Genomic DNA, 22,718 nt, shown 5'->3' with positions numbered 1-22,718 from the left:
AGTAATGCCTCAAATTCTGTTTAGGGTGTTCAAGTAAGAAGCCCTAGAATATTCTAATCAAAGGTTTTATTAAATAATCCAGATGTTTGACCAGCATTCAGTAGGAACTGTATTGGCAAGTGCAATGGTAAGGAAAAGGCCCCTGATTGGCCGACACTGTTGCTAATTGCTAATTGCTAATGATGTGTGTGCTAACGACTAACCCCCCAGTGCCCTGCTGCGTGTGTCCCTGGCATGGCCAGAGAGGGGCTGCTGCTGCTCCCATTAACCCACTAAGCCCTGGAGAGCAGAATGTGAAGCTCTTGCTGTGCCCTGGCCACTGTCCCTTGTGCTGTGCCGTGTGCAGGAGCGCAGAGCTGCTGTGTCCCTGCAGAGCCTCCTGCTGTCACCGCTGTCACCAGTGTCCCTGTGCTGTGTCACAAGTGCTCCCCCGGTGCCACAGCCTCCCAGAGAGCTGCTGCAGGGGCTCAGGCTGCTGGGTGCCCCTGCCCGTGCCAGCCTGGGGTGGGGTGGGGTGTAAGGTGCCTTCCAGCCCATTTGGGGGTCTGGGGCTGAAGCTCGTGCTCAGTGCCAGGCCAGGGTGGGGTTCAGCTGCTCTGTGCAGGGTCCCAGATCCCTGCAGCCTGGGGGCTCAGGAGCAGGGCAGGCTGCACTCAGGGGCTGCTTCCCCCTCTTCCAGGTCAATCAGCTCAGAAACCTCCAACTTGAGCTTTTCTGCAGTAACTTCTGGGTTAACTCCAGGATTTCGTGCTTGAGTTATGAGTCCCAGTCTCTCTAGGATGCCTGTCTGCACCTCCTGTGCTTGAAAACAAGGCATTTATTTGGATTTTTTGTTGATTTAAGCGATCTAAATGACTTCCTATGTGGAGCAGCTGCTGGACTGCAGTAAGGGATGTCATGGCACATTGTAAATCAGCTTTCCAAAATCCTGACAAGATTTTCAGTTACCTTTCTTTGAGCTGCTAGGGGTTTTTCTGGTCTGATAATTCTAGCTGCCAGGGCAGTCAGTCACCAGAGATGCAGCAGAGATCCTTTTTTGACACCTTGGCTTGAACAAAATCCTCCTCAGAAGAGGCAAAGACCATGACATGCCCTGTGTACACAGGAGAGAGGTTTAATCTGCACTTGGTGTACATAACTTGTGACACCATCCTTGTTCCTGTTGCTTCTCAGAGTCACAGGTGCTGTTCCCTGCTGGATGATTTAGGTGCCAGATCATTTTGCTGAGTGTTGGACATGAAAGTCCAGAGTAGCTCTCCAGGGGCACTGAGGAATCTGAGCCTAAGTCAGGCTTGGTGTCCTCCCTCCCTCCCTCAGGAAGAAGAGGGTTTCTGTTCCTCTGCCCAGGCCTGGCCCAGGGGCTGTAGGAGGAGCAGTCCCAGCTGCCCAGCTGGGCTCAGCCCTGTGTGCCCACGGGGCCAGCTCTGTGCCCAGAGCCTTCGTTGATCTCTGCTTTCCCTTCTCTGTCTAAGGAGATGCCCAGGACCCCCCGACTGAGTGAGCTGGCCCTGGCCCGGCTGCTAAACTTGCTGTTCCCTTTTTGTGCAGACTCTAATTCCAGTATTCCAGAGCCACTTCCAAACCCTCCTCCAGAGCTTCCTGCAGAGCTGGCGGGCAGAGAGCTGCACAACCACCTGCTGCTGGACATTGACAATGACACGGAGAGCACGGCGCTGTGACGCGGCGCTCCGGCTTCCCTGGCTCCTCTCCGGGGGGAAAACCACAGACCTGACAGGGAAAGGCTTCTTCTGCAGCGTGCCACGGCCGGGCAGAGCTGGCCCTGGGGCCGCGTGGGGACACTGAGCTCCAGGGTGGCCGAGGTTGGAGGAGACCTCTCAGGAAACCGAGCCCAGCCTTTGGCCGCGCTCCGGTTTCGCCCTCAGAAGAAGTTTAATGATCTGGGTCTGGACAACGGTTTTCAAACTCTTGGATGGAAGGAATGAATTCCTGCAGGAACTCGCCTAGGAAGCGTGGTCAGTGCTGCTACAGGTGGTGTTAGCAGAAATTCCAAAAGAATAAGAAGGTTAGTTATTTAAAGTGCATGTCTGTATTACGGAAATAATCCTTGCCACGGCACGGTTAGAGGTCCTTGTAGTTCTTAGCCCGTCCCAGGAGCTGCCTCCCAAGGGACATTCCCTCTCGGATTTGCTGCAGATTCCCCCCAGGCCATGAAGCAAGCCCTGCCCCAGTGCTGGTGGTGACTGCTGGTTCTCAGTCACCTGTGGAACTGTGGATGCATCCAGTGCCTCGAAGGACTGTCGTGCTGTAGGAGGAACTTCTGTCTCTTTAATCATTTCATTGCTACTTAGGATCAGTACTTACCCTGATTTCATAGTTATTTGTATTAACCTGCTTTGTTCATGTGCAACTGGCAACTGTTTCACGAGGAAACCGTGGAAATGGGGTTTGTGCTTTTGTTGAAAACGGTTGAATTTTGAAAGAACTTTGAAACAGCTGTTTGGATTCAGAAGTTGAGTGAACATTTATAAAATTAAAGATTGTTTTTTGTCAACTTAAGGCATCTTTATTCTAGTTTTGTTGCTTCCACTGGGTCCTGAAGGTCACAGTGATCCCCTGGACTGTAGCTTGGAGTCACTGGCTGCTCAGCTTGGTTTTCCCTTAAGGACTTCAGAGGGAGCACTGAGACCTTCCTCTGTCACCACAGCAGCCCTGTAACAAATCTTTGTGACTCTGAGTTCAGTTTGAAGAGCCACAGACTCCATCCTGTGCCTGATTTTGATGTTTGTCCCCCAGACTGTCAGTGCCTCTCTCCCCCAGGTTTCCAGCAGCGTTTCACAGGCTCAGGAAGGATCCCCCAGTGCCAATTCCCTTTGTGTGCTTTAACAAGAGGATTTCCTGACTCTGTGAGCTGCTGCAGGTGCCCAGGTGCTCCTGCCTGCTGTCACTGCCTGCACATGGAGTGCTGGCAGCTCTGGGGTGAGCTTTGCTCTGACCCTGCAGTGTTCAGTGAATTCTGGGGAGCCCCAGCAGGCTGGGGAGGGGAGCAGGCTCTGCAGGCAGCAGGGCAGCTGGGGGGCTCCAGGAGCTTGGGGCCCAGAGGTCTTGGCAGCCCCCCCATCCCCACAGAGTCCAGGCAGGCAGGGACCAGCTCTCACTCTTTAATGTTTCTCTGCAGGTGCACAAAGCCCAGGGCCAGTGGTGGTCCCCAGGGTCACTGGTGGTCCCAGCCCAGGGCCAGTGGTGGTCCCAGCCCAGGGCTCTCTGCTCAGGCACTCCAGAAGGGCTGTGGCTGCCCAGGCCATGAGGGGCTGGCCCTGGCACCTCTGCCCTGGCACAGCTGGTGGGTTTGGCTGGCTCAGGTCCTGCGGGTGGCCCCAGCAGCAGTTGTGGGGCAGTTTCCACGCTGGGTGCTGGTGCTGCCATTGGAGTGTCAGTGGTCCCAGGCAGGCCCTTCAGCACTCACTGCACACAGGGAAGGAGCTGAACGGGCACAGCTGGGCCAGGGGCACACCAGAGCCCAGGGAACAGCCCCTGGCTCTGCTCTGGGCACTCGAGGTGTCACTCCTGTCCCTCAGGGCTGAACCAGAGGGAACCCAAGTGGTTGTAGCTGGTTATAGAGGCATAAATAAGAAGAGATTCCAGACTTCCTGAATTCCAGGCAGTGCTCTAAGGCCAAAGAGCAAAATTAAATATTTAAAATAACCAAACCAACCTTCCTCAGCTGGTTGGTGCCGGGTGGGGTCTGACGGTGCCAGTGCCAAGTGGGCACAGCCAGGCCCCCATTAGAAATAAGGAAAATATTACGTCTTTAAAATGTCTTAAATAAAGAAATAAAATTTAGAAAGCATTAAGAATTACATTAACCCTCTGCTAATCATTAATATGTACACCAGTTAGGATTAGGTGGTGCTGTGGGCACTGGCAGCCCCCTGGCTATGCGAAGTACGCCCAGAGGAAGACCCCAGCACACACACACAGGAGCAGGTTGATGTTCAGGACGTGCTTCACCAGCGGCTCCTCCTCCAGGGCCGCCAGGGGCAGGGGCTCAGCCCTGGGCACGTTCTCAGCAGGCTCCTGCCTGCGCTCCATCCCGCAGAGCCACAGCAAGGTGCTCAGCAGCTTGGAGCTGCCCTTGGCCTCGGCTGCACCTGCAACAGGAGGTGAGGGATGAGCCTGGCCAGCCCAGCTGGAGAGCAGGGTTTGGTGCAGAGACAGCCCTGCTCTCTGCTGAACACTGCACTGGCACTCTCCAGCTGCACCAGATCCATCCTCCAGCCAGCACCAGTTCCACTCTCCAGCCAGCACCAGTTCCACTCTCCAGCCAGCACCAGTTCCACTCTCCAGCCAGCACCAGTTCCCTCCTCCAGCTGCACCAGTTCCACTCTCCAGCCAGCACCAGTTCCCTCCTCCAGCCAGCACCAGTTCCACTCTCCAGCCGGCACCAGTTCCACTCTCCAGCCAGCACCAGTTCCACTCTCCAGCCAGCACCAGTTCCCTCCTCCAGCCGGCACCAGTTCCTTCCTCCAGCCGGCACCAGTTCCACCCTCCAGCCAGCACCAGTTCCACTCTCCAGCCAGCACCAGTTCCACTCTCCAGCCAGCACCAGTTCCACTCTCCAGCCGGCACCAGTTCCCTCCTCCAGCCGGCACCAGTTCCACTCTCCAGCCGGCACCAGTTCCCTCCTCCAGCCGGCACCAGTTCCACTCTCCAGCCGGCACCAGTTCCACCCTCCAGCCGGCACCAGTTCCACCCTCCAGCCGGCACCAGTTCCACCCTCCAGCCGGCACCAGTTCCACTCTCCAGCCGGCACCAGTTCCACCCTCCAGCCAGCACCAGTTCCCTCCTCCAGCCAGCACCAGTTCCCTCCTCCAGCTGCACCAGTTCCACCCTCCAGCCGGCACCAGTTCCACTCTCCAGCCGGCACCAGTTCCACTCTCCAGCCGGCACCAGTTCCACTCTCCAGCCGGCACCAGTTCCCTCCTCCAGCCAGCACCAGTTCCCTCCTCCAGCCAGCACCAGTTCCACCCTCCAGCCAGCACCAGTTCCACTCTCCAGCCAGCACCAGTTCCACTCTCCAGCCAGCACCAGTTCCACTCTCCAGCCAGCACCAGTTCCACCCTCCAGCCAGCACCAGTTCCCTCCTCCCTGCACTCTGAGCTCAGCTTCTGCTCTCCCCAGCAGCCATGGGAACGATAAACCAACCCCAAAAGCGAGCTGCAGCTGCCTGGTGCCCCTCAGGTGAGTGCTGCTGGGGTCCATCCCTGCCACACCTGGAGCCTGGGCTCCCAGGTGCCTCACATGGGACACATCATTAAACGTGGAAGGCAACGCTCATGTCCAGCGAGTGTGAGACTTCCCAGCAGCAGGGGAGCTGCCCCATAACTCATTAACCCACAACAGCTTGTCACAGATCAAAGGGACAGCAGCGAAGCTGACCCGTTACATAAACAGGGTGAGCCTGGCAAAAAACAACGGATGGAACCACGGCTGCAGAATGCACAGGAGCTCTGCACATGGCTCTGCCACTCCTGACAGCACCAGCTTTGAACCACACACATCCTCCCTCTCTGCTCTGCCAAGAGCCCGGCCCAGGGCTCTGGGCTCTCCCTGCTGCTAGAGCTGATCAGAGAACACCGCTGGAAAACAAAGGGAATTTCATCAACATTGCTGTGCTTTCCTCCACCCTCCCCTTTTCCAGCCACTTCTGGCAGCAGGTGCCACAGCCCCAGCCACGGGACAGTGGCCATGGCTCTGTGTCCCCTCCAGCTCCTTTGTTCCAAGCTTTTGGAATGCCATCCAGAGCAGGAACAGAGACTGAACTCCTGCTTAGGTGAAATGTCAGGTAGAGCCTTTCTGCCCTGGACAGGAGGAGATGGAGGCCAGAGCTCCCTGTGCCCTGCAGCTCCTCCCGAGGGGCAGCTCCCAGCTCAGCTCTGGGGCAGGGACAGGACCAGGGCAGGGCTGGAGCTGGGCCAGGGAGGCTCAGGCTGCAGATCAGGAAAGGCTCTGCCCCAGAGGGGCTGGCACTGCCCGGGCTCCGCAGGGAATGGGCACTGCCAGAGCTCCAGGAGCCTTGGCCAGCACTGCAGGGATGCTGGGTGGCATTGCTGGGGTCTGTGCAGGGCCAGGGCTGGGCTGGATGACCCTCGGGGTCCCTCCCCACCCAGCAGAGTCTCTGTTCTTTAACTCCACGATTCTTCCAGCACACCCTGAAGCTCCAGAGCTCCAGAGGAGGGAGTTTGAAGGTTCCCTGTCCTGCGGGCCGCTGGAAGGGGCTGTGGCTGGGGGTCACTGACCTTTGTTCCCTTCGGAGCTCTCGGGGCCCAGCTCCAGCTGCAGCGGCTCCTTGGCAGCGCCGGGGCCGGGGGCTGCCCCCTCCTGCCCGGCCGGAGCATCCCCGCGGGTGAACCAGGTGAGCCGGCTGATCTGATGGCATGGAGAGAGCTGCTCAGGGGCTGCCCGGCCGAATCCCCTCCTGCCCGGCAGCACCGGGGGGTGTCCCCTGGAGCACGGCAGCTGCTCCTCCTCCACCCAGGAAAAGGGTCTGTGAGGTCTGTGCCGAGGGACAGCTCGGTGTGGGACTGTCCCTGGGCACAGCAGCTCAGGGAGGGGCAAAAAGAGCAGAAATTGTGGCCAGGGAGGGCTGCCTTGAACTGGGGGTGGGAAATAGGGGTTTTTTTTCCTTCAGATATCTAACGGACATTATAGAGGGATGTTCTCAATGGCAGCGTGGATAGAGAGGGATGAGCACCACGTAAAGCTGAAAGATTCAGGCTGGAGGTGAGGAAAAGCTGTTCCAGGGAGGGCAGGTGAGCTCTGGGCTGCTCACACACCTGCAGCACCTCCCTTGCTGGCCATTTCTGAGTTTGGGGTTAGTCCTGAACTGAGGATGAGGATGAGCTGCTGTGTGAGCTCTGCAGCCCCCCTGCCCCTCCTTTCTGCTCTCGGGGCCTTCCTGCAGCCCCAGCACCAGGACAAACTGCAAACAGCCAAACTGCACAAACCTGCTCCAGAGGAGAGGTGTCCCTGCACGGGGTTTCTCTTTCTGTGAGTAAAAGTGTTTCCTCGCTAAGTTAGTAAGATAGTTGGCAAAGATGACCCAGAAGCTGGAATTTCTTGGGAAATAGAGGGGAAAAGGCTGATTTGTCATGGATGAAACACCCAAGCTTGAACTTAACAACAGCTCTTGCTGGAATCTGCTGCTGAGCAGTGCCCAGGGTGGGATTTATGTGCCCCAAGTCAGAAAGAGCAGCAAAGGGGCTGCAGCAGAGGAGGGGTCACTGTGCCACAAACCCAGAATGGACAGGGGCTCACCCTGCAGCTCATCCCCCCGGGGATGCAGCGAGGGGCACCCAGGAAGGCGTTTAGGGCTGAGGGAGCACAGGGGGGGACACGCACCATTTCGGGGGCCGGGGGCTCGGTGGCCAGGCTGACCAGGAGCACGGTGAGGGTGGTGACGGCCCCCAGCACCATGGAGAAGTAGAGGTAGTGCATGTACTTGAGCAGGCCGGGGCGGCCGTCGGGCTCCCCGCAGCGCGGCTCGGGGAAGGCGAAATCCAGCACCAGGCGCACGGCGCCCAGCAGCAGCCCCACCAGCAGCCCCCAGAAGGCACCCTGGCGAGGGAAGGGAGGCAATTCCGTGCTGCAGCAGCGCCCGGCAGGCTGCAGGGCTGCTCCCGGGCCGGCACAGCCCCTACCTTCTCGTTGGCCCTCCTCCAGAAGCAGCCCAGGATGAAGACCACGGCCACGGGCGGCTGCAGGTAGGAGCTGATGGACTGGATGTAGATGAAGAGCTGCCCGCCCTGGCCAGCCTGCACCAGGGGGATCCACAGGATGGACACCACGGTCAGCAGCAGCACAAACACCCTGAGTGGCACAGAGGATCGTTGCTGTCAGCCCAGGCCCTGCTGCTCGGGGTGACCACGGTGTCCCACCCACGGTGCCTCTGCTGCGGTGCTGCCCGGGCTGGGCAGGGTGTGCCACCTCAGCAGCTGTGCCAGCTGTGCCAGGCACCCAGGCTCCCGCCCAGCTCATCCCAGTTGTCCCCACCTGCCCACGATCATCAGCTCCCACTCGGAGCAGCGAGGGCGGAAGTGTTTCCAGAGGTCCATGGTGAAAATGGTGCTGGAGCTGTTGAAGATGGAAGTCAGGGAGGACATGAGGGCTGCTATCATCACGGACATCATCAGGCCCCTGAGCCCTGGGAACGAGGAGAGGCACAGCCACCCTGAGGAACCCTCAGAGGCTCCGCTGCAGGGTGGCCTCGAGCTCTTCTGTGGGCTAGAACAGACTTGTAAAACTGGTTTTAGCTCCAATTCAAAATGACAGTGACAGGTTCTCCCCACACAAACCCCACTAAACGACAGTTCCACGCTCTTTGCCTCTCTCAGCTTCCCTCCCAGGCGCCTGTGGCTGCCACGTGCCAACCCCACCAGTGCCAGAACCATCACCAGGCTCTTACCCACGGGCAGGAGCTCCAACACCAGCTTGGGATAAGCAATATCAGAACAGCCAGAGGGGTTGCCACAGATTTTTTGGCAAATTTCTGGGTCCGCACAAGCCACCAGATCTGAAAGAAGCAGTGTGGAGTGAGAGGCAGCACTCCCAGGCACAGCAGTGTCCCTGATCTCCTCTGCTGAGTGTTGTAAAGTGTTTTCTGAGGGAATTCCTGGAGAGCCTGGGGGCTCCCAGCAGTGACAGCTCAGCACAGGGCTGTCTGGGGCTGCTCTCCAGGACCTGCACCCTCCAGCTCCTAACTGGAAGGACATTTCCTCGTGTGTTGGGCATTGGATGCACTGGGAGCTCTCCCTGGTTGAGGAGAGGCTTCTCCAGCTCTGCAGCTGGCCCAGCCAGAGCAGGGGAGAGACCTCCCCCAGCACTTACCTGGGAAGAGAACCCGGCTGATCATGCCTGGCATTACCATCATAAAGAGGGGCAAAATCTTCAAGTAGGAGGTCATCAAGGAGCCTCCTTTGGCGTGGGAGAGGTTTTTGGCAGCGAGGGACCTCTGAACAATGACCTAGGAATGAAGGAATGGGTTTGGTTGGCTGCCAGCAGCAGGAGCTGCCTGGGGTGGAGGACCCTGGCTTTGATCTCCACTGAACTCTGCAGGTCTCACAGGGTGATCACAGGGCCTGGCTGTGCCTCTGGAGCACAGCTTTGGTCCTGGCTCCGTTCAGAGGCACAGGCACTGACTCGGTGCTGCAGGGCCTGACCCTCTCCTACCCAGAACCAGGATTTCCATTCTCCTGCTCTGGGACTGCCCTGGCCCTGTGGAGGAGCCTGGCCAAGGAGCAGCACTGAGCTGAAATGGGCACAGCAAATAAGAGAGCAAGAAAGCACAGCTGGAGCAGCAGGAGGTGTTTTAGGGCTGCAGGTCCCGGGCTCTGACGGTGCCACTGGGAGGGGTGGGAGCCAGACCCGGGAAAGGTGAGAGAAGAAATCCACAGGTGGCTCACAAGGAACAGAAGGATCAAGTTAAACAAACAAAAGACTTCTTTATAGACTGGGATTAACACACAAACACATTCTTACCCCTTTTTCCACAGAGATTATTATTAATACTTAGTTGTATTTAATATCAATAGTATATATTTAATATAAATATAGGTGTAATATATTATATATAATATATATAATATATATTATATTTTTATATATCAGTATATTTATATATCATCTATATAATATATAATATAGAATATAGAATATAGAAATATACTGATATATAAAAATATAACATATCATATTATATATTATATATTATATATTATATATTTTATTATAATATTATATAAAAATATAATATATAAAATATAATATATAATATATATAAAATATATATTCTATTTTCATATATTTAACATATCAGTATATTTATATTAATAGAATATATGTAAAACAAATATATTTAATATCAATATTTCCTTCTTTAGGACTTAACCATCTGATTTTGCCGATGGTAAAATAACATTTTACTGATGATCCCCCTCAGAAAATCAGTCCAGGTGAGGCGGCAGCCCCCAGGTGTGTAGCGGGATCCACCCCGCCACAGGAACCACAGCGACCCACCTGATCTGTGCACCAGTACCACAGGGAGGGGATGGTCATTCCCAGCAGCACGCCTGGCCAGGGCAGGTCGGAGCTCACGGGGTCTCGGAAGATGTGGAAAGCATCTTCCCTGGGCAGGCCGCAGCTGCTGTTCTCCCTGCGGATGCTGGGAATGGCATCAAAGTATTTTTCCTGTAAACCTTCAAGGCCACCAACTTCAATAAAACCTGAAAAGGGTCGTGAGAAGCTGTTACTGCACCCCCCCAGGGCAGGACTCTGATTCCAGTCTCTGGGGATGATGCTCCACAAGTATTCCTTAAAAATCAGCAGCTCCTGACCCCCCTCTGGGCTGGGGAAGGGCAGGCACTCGCTGCTGGCTGGAGCAGGTGCTGCCTGTCCTGTGGAATCACAGAGTCCTGCCGTGGTTTGGGTTGGGAGGGGTCCTAAAGCCCACCCAGTGCCACCTTGAATCCCACCCAGTGCCACCCCTGCCATGGCAGGGACACTTTCCACCATCCCATGGTTGCTCCCAGCCCCATCCAACCTGGCCTTGGGCACTGCCAGGGATCCAGGGGCAGCCCCAGCTGCTCTGGGCACCTGTGCCAGGGCCTGCCCACCCTCTAGAGAAGAGGATTTCTCCCTAATTTCTCCCCAGTGTTTAAGGTGATGAGGCTCCTGTCAGCCCCAGGACAGCACTCACTGAAGACCATGAGGGACAGGGCCCCGATGAGCATGATGAGGGTCTGCAGGGCATCCGTGTAGATCACAGCTGCCAGGCCACCTGCAGAGCACAGAGCCACAGTCTGGGGTCAGCCGGGCTTGTCCTGCCACATCCTTCCACACTTTGCACAGGGTCTTGCCCAGCAGCACGAGCTGAGCCCCAGCCTGGCTGGGGGCAACCTTGGCTGATGACTCCTTGGAATTCCTCAGGACTGGAGTCACCATGAGTCACTATTTTGTCACTACAAGCCAAAAACAGAAGTAGTTCTACGGGAAATACATGGAAAAGCTCTGAAACAAAGCTCAAGCTGGAAAAGGAGGAGGGGAAAAAAGGGGGTGGGATTTTTCATCACTGGGAAAGGAATAACCTTTATTTGTCTGGGGTTTCTGTGTGGCTGTTCTCCATTTGGCCACTCCTAAGCCCTGAAAGGGCATCCAAGCCCGGAGCCTTTCTGCATTACACACTCATTGTGCTGCAAATCCCTCACACCTCCGGGAGCCCGGGGAACAGGGGAATGCACCCTGAGAATGCCCTGCAGAGCTTCTCCTGGGGCAGAGCGACCTGCACCCACCTGGGGCAGCCCCTCAGGAGCGCTCACTTACCCTCACTGGGCAATTTCTTCTAAAAAGGTGAATTTTCTATGGCTTTCCCACCCCAGTATCCATACTCATGGCAAAACCAGGCTGCTGTGGGGCAGGACATAGTGCGTGGCACAAATCACAGAGTCCTGGAATGGCTTGGGTGGGAAGGGACCTCAGAGCCCACCCAGTGCCACCCCTGCCATGGCAGGGACACCTCCCACTGCCCCAGGTGCTCCCAGCCCTGCCCAGCCTGGCCTGGGACACTCGAATGGCTCAGCTGAGTGGGCAGGGCAGGGACAGGGTCTGGACAGGACAGGGACAGGGACAGGGACAGTGCAGGGTCTGGGGAAGGTCTGGGGCAGGGTCAGTGCTGGTCAGGGTCAGTGCTGGTCAGGGTCAGGGTCAGTGCTGGTCACTACAGGGTCTGGGGCAGGTCAGGGCCAGTGGCAGGGTCTGGACAGGGTCAGTGCAGGGTCTGGGGAAGGTCTGGGGCACGGTCAGTGCTGGTCAGGGTCAGGGTCAGTGCTGGTCACTACAGGGTCTGGGGCAGGTCAGGGTCAGTGCAGGGTCTGGACAAGGAAGGGACAGGTTCAGTGCAGGGTCTGGGGAAGGTCTGGGGCAGGGTCAGTGCTGGTCAGGGTCAGTGCTGGTCAGTGCAGGGTCTGGGGCAGGTCAGGGCCAGTGGCAGGGTCTGGGGAAGGTCTGGGGCAGGGTCAGTGCTGGTCAGGTCAGGTCAGGGTGTCCCCAGCACCCACCAGACACGGTGTACACGGCAGTGATGGCCAGCAGCCCGGCCACGGCGATGTACAGGTCCCAGTGCAGGGCCTGCTGGATGAACAGGGCCCCGGCGTACATGTCCACCTGCAGGACAGCAGAGAGACTGTCACACCGAGGGGACAGCAGAGTGACTGTCACACACTGCAGGACAGCAGAGAGACTGTCACACCGAGGGGACAGCAGAGAGACTGTCACACACTGCAGGACAGCAGAGAGACTGTCACACCGAGGGGACAGCAGAGAGACTGTCACACACTGCAGGGACGTCACTGTCACACACTGCAGGGACATCACTGTCACACACTGCAGGACATCACTGTCACAGTCACACACTGCAGGGACAGCACTGTCACTGTCACACACTGAGGGGACAGCAGTCACTGTCACACACTGCAGGGACAGCACTGTCACTGTCACACACTGCAGAGCAGCACCACCCAGCCCCTCCCAGTGTCCCCAGTCCGCCCCCAGCCCCCTTTACTGGGACCAGCCTGGTTTGTTCCTGGCCCCCCAGCCGCAGCTGCCCCCACAGCAGGACCAGGGCCATTCCTGAGCAGTTTGTCACTGCAGTGGTGACAGCGGGGGGTGGCAGGGCTGTCACCAGAGGGGACGTGCCCAGCTCTGGGACAAAGGGTGGGGTGAGCCTCTCCCTTTCCCCAAGCCCAGGGTGGGGAGCTGGGCTGGGGAATCTGCCCTGCACCCCCTGCCCGGCTGCCCCGGGAGCTGTCCCTGCTGCCCTGGGGACAGGGTGACCAGCAGCAGTGTCCCCAGGGCCAGCCCTGCCCTGCCCAGCCCGCTCTGCAGCACGGTGAGAATGCTGCGGGATAGAGAGCTCCAGGATGGGCCAGGGGAGGGCAGGAGGGGTAAAACAGCCCGGGCACAGGAGCTGCACTGGCAGGCATCCCCACAGATGGAGATGGATCAATGCCCTTTGATCTGGGGGGAAGCTGAGCCTTCCCCATCGGTGCCATCCCAACCCCAGCACTCACACCCACTCCATACAACCCTGGAGGTTCAAGGGGCCCTAAAGCCCACCCAGTGCCACCCCTGCCATGGCAGGGACACCTCCCACTGTCCCAGGCCCCGTCCAGCCTGGCCTGGGCACTGCCAGGGATCCAGGGGCTGCTCTGGCACCTGTGCCTCACATCTCTCCCAGGAAGAATTCCTGCCCAATGTCCCATCCAGCCCTGCCCTCTGGCTGTGGGGAGCCATTCCCAGTGTCCTGGCACTCCAAGCCTTTGTCAGAAGATCTGGGAGGTTCAGAGGCAGGGTCGGACACCGTGTCCCCCTCTGGGACAGGAAAAACCCCAGCAGGGATCTGTCTGTTCCAGGGATCCGTGCCCTGGATCCAGTTAATGAACAGCCACCGAGCTGTTGTGCAAGGCTTGATTCAGTTATTTATTCAAACAGGTGCAATAAAGGAATGAAGAGTTTCCTTCCAACCCTGTCCCAGCTCATCCATCCTGCCATAACAGCACCTGGTGTCTGCACAGGCAATAAATGTGCAAAGGGGAGAAACTGGGGGAGCTGCCAGGGGTGCAAAATCTAACAACCACCACATCCACCCTCACAGCCCCACCTTTCCGTGGACTATTGCTCAGGACACTGACACAGCTTTCCCTCCAGCAAGCATTCAGGTGCTAACTGAGCAAAAAAAGAGAAGCTACTCCGTTCTGTGTAGGTTCTAAAAAAACAGAGCCTCTCTTCCTCGGGTGTTTGATCACAAACCCTTCTGTGCTCATCCAGGCAGAGCCACCCTTGCCTTTCTCAGCCTCACTGCTCAGCACACATTTCCAAAGTGAATCCAACCCAACCCATTTCCCTTTTTCTTTTTTTCCTACTCACGGATATTTTGGTGAAGATGTAGATGAACAAGTAGAGAATGGCCAGGAATATCTGAATTCTTTTGCCTCCAAAACGTCTCTGCAAATACTCCGGCATGGTCGTAACCTGCAGAGGGAAAGGAGTGAGGGAAGGTGGGAGGGTCCCTGGGGCACTCCTGGAGCTGCCAGGGGCTCCCCAAGGAGCTGGGGGTGTTTGCAGAGGGACAGGGGCAGGAGGGCCCCGGGGCTGCCCCGAGCTGGTGTTTGGCTCTCCGTGATGCTGCACGGGGCTCTCCATCAACCGTGAGTCCCCATCCCCGAGCTGGGGACATGGAGGGACTCTGCCCATGGCCAGGGGATGGGGGCAGCCTGAGCCCCTGCCAGCAGCTCTGCCACCCAGCCGGGCCAGGGGAGCAGCGCCAGGAGCAGCGGAGGGAATCCATCCATCCATCCATCCATCCATCCATCCATCCATCCATCCATCCATCCATCATCCATCCATCCATCATCCATCCATCATCCATCCATCCATCATCCATCCATCATCCATCCATCCATCCATCATCCATCCATCCATCCATCCATCCATCCATCATCCATCCATCCATCATCCATCCATCATCCACCCATCCATCATCCATCCATCCATCATCCATCCATCCCTCCATCCATCCATCATCCATCCATCCATCATCCATCATCCATCCATCATCCATCCGTCCATCATCCATCCATCATCCATCCATCATCCATCCATCCATCCATCATCCATCATCCATCCATCATCCATCCGTCCATCATCCATCCATCCATCCATCCATCCATCCATCCATTCCCCATCCATCATCCATCCATCATCCATCCATCCATCATCCATCCATCATCCATCCATCCATCATCCATCCATCATCCACCCATCCATCCCCCATCCATCCATCATCCATCCATCCATCATCCATCCATCCATCCATCATCCATCCATCCCCCATCCATCCATCATCCATCCATCCATCATCCATCCATCCTTCCATCCATCATCCATCCATCCATCATTCCATCATCCATCCATCCGTCCATCCATCATCCATCCATCCGTCCATCCGTCCATCAATCATCCATCCATCCGTCCATCAATCATCCATCCATCCATCATCCATCCATGCATCCATCATCCATCCATCCATCATCCATCCATCCATCCATCATCCACCCATCCTCCATCCATCCTCCATCCATCCATCCATCATCCATCCATCATCCATCCATCATCCATCCATCCATCATCCATCCCTCACCCATCCCTCCATCACCCATCCCTCCATCCCTCTCCCCCAGGCACAGCCAGCCCACACCTACCCCCGAGGCGATGTAGATGGGCAGGAAGAGCCAGGCCAGCACCAGCACACAGAACATCCCCTGTGGAGGGAGGGAGGGAAGGGAAGGGTCAGAGTGGGGCTCAGGGCTCTGGGCTGGGCTGGCACAGGTGTCCCCACAGCTGGGGACTGCCAGCCCCACAGCAGGAGCGGGCTGAGCCCCGCTGTCCCCCAGGGCAGGGATGGCAGGGCAGGGATGGCAGGGATGGCTCCATCTGCCTGTGCCACTCACGTTCCACTCGTAGGCTGTGGCTGCAATGCCCGAGGCAGCTCCCGAGCCTGCCAGGCCGATGAAGTGCCCGCTGCCCACGTTGCTGGCAAACAGGGATGCACCCACCTGGGGAAAGGGAGAAATCAGCTCTGGCCCTGGCACAGGGGGCACAGGGAAGCTGTCCCCGCTCCTGGCTGCAGAGGACAGGGAATCCTTGTCAGCCTCTGCCACCTTCTTCTTTTCCCTACAGGTTCGGTGGCCCTGGCACCTCTCTCCAGCTCCTTTCACCATTCACTGCCCATTTGTGCTCAGGACCATCCTTCTTCCAAAGCATCCAATCTTGCAGAGATTGGTGAGGGGAACGGGTAGGAATGTCAGGTTGTGGCATCAGCACCTGCTGAGGGACCAGCCCAGCCCAGAGAAGACACCCAGCCAGCACAGGCTCAGCACAAAGCTGAGGGCCCCCAGGGAATTCTGGAAATCTCCAGAAGCCGCCAGGTTTTGTCAGGGCCTCTCCCTGCAGCCTCAAATCTGGGGGAAAAGCCACCATGAAGCTGGCAAAGCACAGGAGCAACTTCTGGTTGTCCATTCCTGTTTGGAGAGGCGGGCAGTGCCCCAGCAGCAGCGCTGGTGCCGCACGGGGCCGTGGGCAGGGGACAGGGGTACTCACGGGCCACCAGACCATCTGTCCCCCGGCGAGGAAATAGCCCTTGACGGTGCTGCGCTGCGTCTTCCACATGGACTGCGGGCACACAGAGGGGCACGGGCTCAGGGCTGCCCCAGGCCAGCCCAGCAGAGCCCCCCGCTGCCCTGGGCTGCAGCAGAAGGCTTTCCTGAGGGACACTTGCTGCTGCAGATCCTGGGGCTGAGGGACGTGCCCCGAGCCCCAGAAAGTTTTCCATCACCTGGGCCCCTGATGGAAAGTTTTGAGTAAGCAGCAAACTCGATCCCTCCAGGGCAGAAAGGAAGGCAAGCAGTTTTGGGCAAGAACTGCAGAATCCTGGGTATCAGGAGCACTCAGGAGGAATGCTGGGCACTGCACGTGTGACTCCCCTGCCCCAGAGGTGATCCGTGCAATGCTCTGAGCTGTGCACCCCATCCAAGGAGCAGCTATTCCCTCTGCCTCCTGACAGCCAGGCCGTCACAAAAGCCATCCCAAAGGATGTCCTTCTGCCTTAACTGTATATAGACAGCGTTAATAATTTAAGGAATCTGCTGTCAGGACCCCTGTGGACGAGCACAGGTGATTTATAGGACAGCAGTTCCTTCCTGGATGAACAAAACACCATTGTTAGCAAGAGTTTGTGCTCAGACAGCCTCTTCCTCAGCAGGGCTCTCAAAACCTTGGCTAACACAGGCCTGGCCCTCCCCAGGGACAGTGAGGGCACTCCCCAGGCTGAGGGGAGGATGAGAACCTGTGAACTCCCCCCTCCAGCTGAGTGCAGGGGAAAGCAGCCCAATTCCAGCTAAAGCAGCCCCGTTGTCCAGCAGAGCAGGGCACACGGGGAGCTCTGGAAGTCTCTGCTCACCCAGAGCCCCACGGCGAGGACGAAGAGGAAATAGAGCACGAGCACAGCGATGTCCACGGGCTCCAGGGTCTGCTGGGGGAACACGTCCCACGAGGGGGTCACAGAGGCGGGGGGCACGCTGGTGGGCTCCATGGCTTCCTGAGCACGCCTCTGTCCTGCTGCACACGCCTGTGGAAGGACGGGAACGTGGCCAGGGAAAGCCCCAGGCAGGTGGACTGGTCTTGGAGGGGTTCAGGGTGCCGAGGAGCTGCTGCTGCCAGAGCTCTGGGCAGGCTCCTGCCTCTGCCATCTGCCCCACGCAGATGCAGTTGCAGTTGCAGATGCTGGTGCAGTTCCTGGGTGGTTTTCTGACTGGTGAGGAATGGGGGCATTACAGAGAGGGTGAAAGCAGCTGGAGCAGGCAGAGGGAAGGGGCAGAGCTGGGGGTGACAGCCTGGGGGCAGCAGGGCAGGACTGGCCCCAGAGAGGAGCTGCTGCCAGAAACGTGTCCCTCACACCCAGCAGAGTGTGGTGGCACATGCACAGCCCCAGCAGTGCTGCCATTCTCCTCCTCTGCCACAGCATGAGCTCAAGCCCTGTGCAGAGCACTTGGGTCCCCTCCTGAGCCAGGGAACCCTGTCCCCTGCTCCTTGTCAGGAACGGAGACTGGCAACGTGTCACCAAGGAGCACAAAACCCATTTTCTTCTCCGGAATCACCTGATGGTGAGGTGTGGCAGCACTGTGGGGTCCCTGAAGGGCTCCCTGGAGCATCCCCTTGGCAGAAGGGGCAGGATGAAGCCCAGGTGGGGAGGTTGGTCAGGGGTGTTTGAATTAATGCAGTTCCTTCCCGTTTCCTCCTTCCCTCAGTCAGGCACACTGAGAGCAGGACAGGAGAGGCACCTGAGGCCACCTGGGCAGTCCCTGGCTCAGCAGTGGCCACAGTCGGTCCCCAAGGAGCCCTCGGGGCTGCACAGAGCAGGTTTGGGATCTTTCCTCTTACCCTGCTGGGTTCCCCGGGGAGAGCAGCCACCAGCCCCGGTGTCACCACACACCTGTGCCAGGTGTCTGCTGGTCCCCTCCTGCACCTCCGGCCGGCTCCTCTGGCCTCTCTGCACTTCTCAGGGGACACTTATAGCTGTCCCCTGCCAAAAGGCTGCGGGAGGTGTGGCGAGGGTGCCGCGACAGCCGGCACGGACTCACAAGCGGTCCGACAAGTTCTTCCTCTGAGCCGAGGGCAGCAGAGCTGGGCTGGGGCATTCTCCTGCCCCACGGGCTCCACAACACCTCTGGCCAGCTGTGCAGCCGAGCTGGACCTGCCCTCAGCTGGCCTGTGGCCCGGGGGCTCGCCCAGAGCGTGCTGCCACCCCGGCGGGTGAGCCAGGAGAGCAGCAGGGTGAGGAGCGGGAGGATGAGGAGGGCAAGGCCTGCCCTGCCTCCTGCAGCACCACCAGGCTCATCCTTTTACCAAAGGTCGGGCAGTAAATAAGGAGTTCCCGGGGCAGGACCCACCCCAGCACCTGCTGCCCACAGCTGGCAGCTGCATCCTGGCCCTGCAGCCTCCAGCACAGGTGCCAGAGCTGGAGGAGAGCCGTGAGCCAGCTGAGGGCAGCGGTGCCAGCCCCAGGCTGGGGCTGGGCACACTCAGCACCCCGGCAGAGCCTGTTCCATGCTCTGTGAGCCCCCTGGATCCCTCTGCACCCCGGCTCCCTCCGGGCAGGGTGCAGGGCACTGGTGGCCAGCCCGCTGCTATCTTACCTCCTCGAGGGCCGATGTGTCTTGGCTGCTGCTGAGTTTTTACTGGCACGCCTAACCTCTGACTCGGGGAGGAAAAACAGGGTTTGGTATGTCAGCCCGGGAAGCTGCTCACCCTGCTCCACTCCTCCAGCGCCCCCGGCTCCTTCCAGCCCGGGCCCGCGGAGCAGGGCACAGAACCCCGGGATCAGGGACCCTCCTGGGCTGCGAGGGACCCCCGGGATCGCCAGAGTGTGCCCAGGGTCACAGCGCGGGGACAGCGGGGCCGAGCCCGGGACGGGCCGGGACACCCGCGTCTGTCTGTCCCTCCAGAGGAGTCGGGCAGGGGACAGCCGTGTCTGTCTGTCCCTCCAGAGGTGTCGGACAGGGGGACAGGGCTGTGCCTGTCCCTCCCAGAGGTGTGCACACAGGGACACCCGTGTCTGTCTGTCCCTCCAGAGCTGTGCACACAGGGACAGCCGTGTCCGTCTGTCCCTCCAGAGGTGTGCACATAGGGACAGCCGTGTCCGTCTGTCCCTCCAGAGGTGCCGGGCAGGGCCCAGCCCCGCAGCCCCTGCCGTGCCCGGGCACCGGAGGGAGGGCGGGTGCCCTGCGGGACGTGCCCGCGGTGCCCGCGGTGCCGCCGGTGCCGCTCCCGCTCCCCCCGGGGCACGACAGCGCCGCGGATCCCCAGATCCCGACTCCGCCGTGGCCCAGTGGAAATTTTGCCCGTTTTGTGAATTCAGCTCACAGCCCGCTGTCCCCCGGTGCCTGGCACAGGCGGCGGCGCTTTCCTCGCCAGAGATTGTGAGCAAGGCACGGCCGCGGCATGGGAATGAAGCTGCTGCGGCCGGCCGAGCATCGGCAGCGCAGCACACGTGGCTCCGAGCAGCCCGGCACCGCCGACCCCTCCTCGGGGGGTTTGAAGCGTTCCCGGGGCCATCCGCCTCCTCCGCAGCCGGGCCCCGAGCAGCCCAGCAGAGCCCGACCCCGCCGGAGCTCCCGACTCGAGGTAGAAGCTGAAAGGGAACTTACTGCGCTCAGCTGGGTCTTATTCTGCTCCCCGCGCCGGGCACCAGCAGGGCTCTGCCAACTGACAGGCAGCTTAAATATTGCCAGAGAATCGGGGTTTGCCAGCGGAGCTGTTAACAGGGTCACAAGGAATGAGAAGGAATATTTATAGTCAAAGTTAAACTAATTGACCGAAGTTACTCTTTTGGTCTCCCGTGGCTCTGGTGAGAAGTGCATTATTTTCACTATCAGGGCTCCCGGGTCAAACTCCACGGAGTGCCATTCTCTTAAGCAATCTGTGCGGCTATGCGAGGGACACAGAACAATAAAAAATCAGGGCTGATGTCCTCTGGGGCTGACAGCCCGTGGCACAGGGAGGAGCTGACAGCCAGCCCCGTGTCTGTGTTTGTGCCCGAGCCTGGCAGAGCGCAGGATCCACCCGTGGGCTGGGGTTGGTGGCACGCTGCTGAGGCTGTGGGTTCATCCCAGAACCGAGTCCCTCTCTGGGAGCTGGCTGGAGTTTTATCTTCAGCATCACCTGTCTGAAATCCCTGACAAACCCTCAGGGCCAGGCACACAGAGCGGTGCTGAGGTGGCACTCACAGCACAGTGACCCTGGCAGGAGCAGCTCCTCAGCCCCTGGAATTGGGTGCTCAGATCCCAGCAGCACCACTGAGGAGCCCCTGGCTGGCAGGTGACAAGGGGCACTGGGCCCTCACACCCCAATCCACATCCCAGCCTTGATGTCACCAACAGATTTTACTGCAGGTGACCCCTAAGGGCATTTAGCCTGCCAGGGGCAGGGTCAGCCAGGATATTGGGAATAAATTCTTCCCTGTGAGCGTGGGGAGGCCCTGGCACAGGAGAAGCTGTGGCTGCCCCATCCTGGAAATGTCCCAGGCCAGGCTGGACAGGGCTTGGAGCAGCCTGGGACAGGAGAAGGTGTCCCTGCCATGGCAGGGGTTAGGGTTGGATGGTTTTCAAAGTCCCTTCCAGTGCAAACTTGATGATTCCGTGAAAAAAACAGTGTCTGTATTTCATCTCCTTGTTTCCCAGTCACAGCTCTCATGAACATAACTGCAGCTCTGAATCTTGCAATTGGAGATGTGTTAATTAATCCATGTTAATCAGAGATGTGTTAATTGATCTGCTATGATTTGGAAACCCCAAATTTTCCTAAAGGTGGATCCTGCAAAAGCAGCACCAGGAGTCTTGTGCTGCCTCCCAGTCTGTGCCCCCTTTCCCCCCTGACTTACCCTTCCAGCCCAAAGCTGAGATCCTTCTCTGCCCCTTGGGCATCTTTCATGGCACCTGGGGAGTAATTACAGATCGTGGCCCTGCAAACCACAATCAAGGCACTTAGAGGGAGGTTCCCAGGTGGTTCCACTTTGCCTGGTTCCAATGTGTCCAGCTCTGACCCACCTGCTTGTGCTCAAGCTGCTCCTTTCCCCTCTGAGGTCTTTTCCCCTCGGCTTCTTGCACAAAAGAACGAAGCCCCTGAACCTCCTGGGGTTTGGGATGTAAGTGGGATTTCCAGGGACACCATTTCGGGGGGTGGAAGTGGCACCTGTGGAGCAGGAGCAGCCAGGGCTGTGCTCCCTGCCCTGCCCTGCCCGCTGCCCGAGCTGGTATTTCCTTTCCAAGGACAGCCTTTCCTGTGAGGATGATCCCGGGCAGGGCTGCCACAGGAATCCTGAGTGAGGCTCAAAGGTGCCAGCTCGGGGCAGGAATTACCTCGTGTGTGCAGGAGGGTTACCAGAGCCAGGAGAGCGGGGCCGTGCAGGGAACGGTGTGGGTGCTGTGGGGACGTGGGGAATGGGGCTTGGGGTCACCATTCCTGCTGGGTTATGGGCTCAGGAACGGGGAATGGGGCTTGGGGTCACCATTCCTGCTGGGTTATGGGCTCAGGAATGGGGAATAGGGCTCAGAGACACCATTCCTGCTGGGTTATGGGCTCAGGGAGGGGAATGGGGCTTGGGGTCACCATTCCTGCTGGGTTATGGGCTCAGGAATGGGGAATGGGGCTCAGAGACACCATTCCTGCTGGGTTATGGGCTTGGGGTCACCATTCCTGCTGGGTTATGGGCTCAGGAATGGGGAATGGGGCTTGGGGTCACCATTCCTGCTGGGTTATGGGCTCAGGAATGGGGAATGGGGCTTGGGGTCACCATTCCTGCTGGGTTATGGGCTCATGGAGGGGAATGGGGCTCAGGGACACCATCCTGCTGGGTTATGGGGTCAGGAATGGGGCTTGGAGCTCAGGGACACCATTCCTGCTGGGTTTATGGGCTCAGGAATGGGGAATGGTCCTTGGGGACACCATTCCTGCTGGGTTATGGGCTCAGGAATGGGGAATGGGGCTTGGGGACACCATTCCTGCTGGGTTATGGGCTCAGGGAGGGGAATGGGGCTTGGGGTCACCATTCCTGCTGGGTTATGGGCTCAGGGAGGGGAATGGGGCTCGGGGTCACCATTCCTGCTGGGTTATGGGCTCGGGGACACCATTCCTGCTGGGTTATGGGCTCAGGGAGGGGAATGGGGCTCAGGGACACCATTCCTGCTGGGTTATGGGCTCAGCCCTGCCCTGCAGCTGTGACAGCAGCACTGGGCCGGTCCCTGGGGCAGGAGGAGTGGAGCACTCCAAATGGAATTTCAGGATGGCTCAGGCTGCACGGGAGCCCCGCAGGTCGCTGATCCCTGCTCCTGGAGCGCAGCCCCGGGGTGCTGTGCCGTATTTCCAGGTGCTTTCGGTACCTCCAGGGAAGGAGGGGACGTGCCCAGCCAGGGACACTGTGGGTGACTCTGCACGGAGCTGCTCCAGCCCCCGGGCAGCCCCAGCAGGCTGCTGGGAGCCAGCTGGAGCACAGCACCTGACAGGGAGCTGCTCCTGTCCGTCTGTCCGAGTGTCACGGGGGACAAATCGCCCCAGGACATAACTCGGCCTCAGCCAAGAATTCTTTTTCAGAGGGA

The 22,718-nt window shown here is 58.5% G+C and overlaps 2 protein-coding genes across 13 annotated transcripts in view; one reads left to right on the top strand and one right to left on the bottom strand.

Moving 5' to 3' along the window:
• The window catches only part of ARHGAP17 (Rho GTPase activating protein 17), a 41,437-nt gene extending 38,920 nt beyond the window's left edge, over positions 1 to 2,517 (top strand). For 3 of the 12 annotated variants that reach the window (XM_064389949.1, XM_064389960.1, XM_064389959.1), the window contains one exon: positions 1,549 to 2,517. In XM_064389949.1, coding sequence (XP_064246019.1) covers positions 1,549 to 1,679 — 131 coding nt within the window. In that variant the 3' untranslated portion in view covers positions 1,680 to 2,517. Of the gene's footprint in view, positions 1 to 82 lie in introns of all 12 variants that reach the window. The other 9 variants (XM_064389957.1, XM_064389952.1, XM_064389958.1 and 6 more) reach the window with 5 other exon arrangements.
• SLC5A11 (solute carrier family 5 member 11) lies at positions 2,513 to 21,522 on the bottom strand. The gene is made up of 17 exons (XM_064389966.1): positions 21,005 to 21,522; positions 19,773 to 19,879; positions 17,027 to 17,194; positions 16,168 to 16,239; positions 15,519 to 15,623; positions 15,270 to 15,329; positions 13,936 to 14,040; positions 12,069 to 12,174; positions 10,712 to 10,792; positions 10,033 to 10,238; positions 8,845 to 8,980; positions 8,423 to 8,530; positions 8,011 to 8,161; positions 7,659 to 7,827; positions 7,360 to 7,575; positions 6,258 to 6,387; positions 2,513 to 4,109 (listed from the first exon to the last, which is right to left on the bottom strand). Exons 1-17 carry the CDS (start codon positions 21,045 to 21,047, stop codon positions 3,895 to 3,897), a joined length of 2,178 nt encoding a protein of 725 aa, XP_064246036.1. The 5' UTR covers positions 21,048 to 21,522; the 3' UTR covers positions 2,513 to 3,894.
• Between the last annotated feature and the right edge of the window lie 1,196 nt (positions 21,523 to 22,718).

The sequence above is a fragment of the Passer domesticus genome, chromosome 15, assembly GCF_036417665.1.
Source record: "Passer domesticus isolate bPasDom1 chromosome 15, bPasDom1.hap1, whole genome shotgun sequence".
NCBI classification, from domain to species: Eukaryota; Metazoa; Chordata; class Aves; order Passeriformes; family Passeridae; genus Passer; species Passer domesticus.
This window is presented reverse-complemented; position numbering and strand designations above follow the sequence as displayed.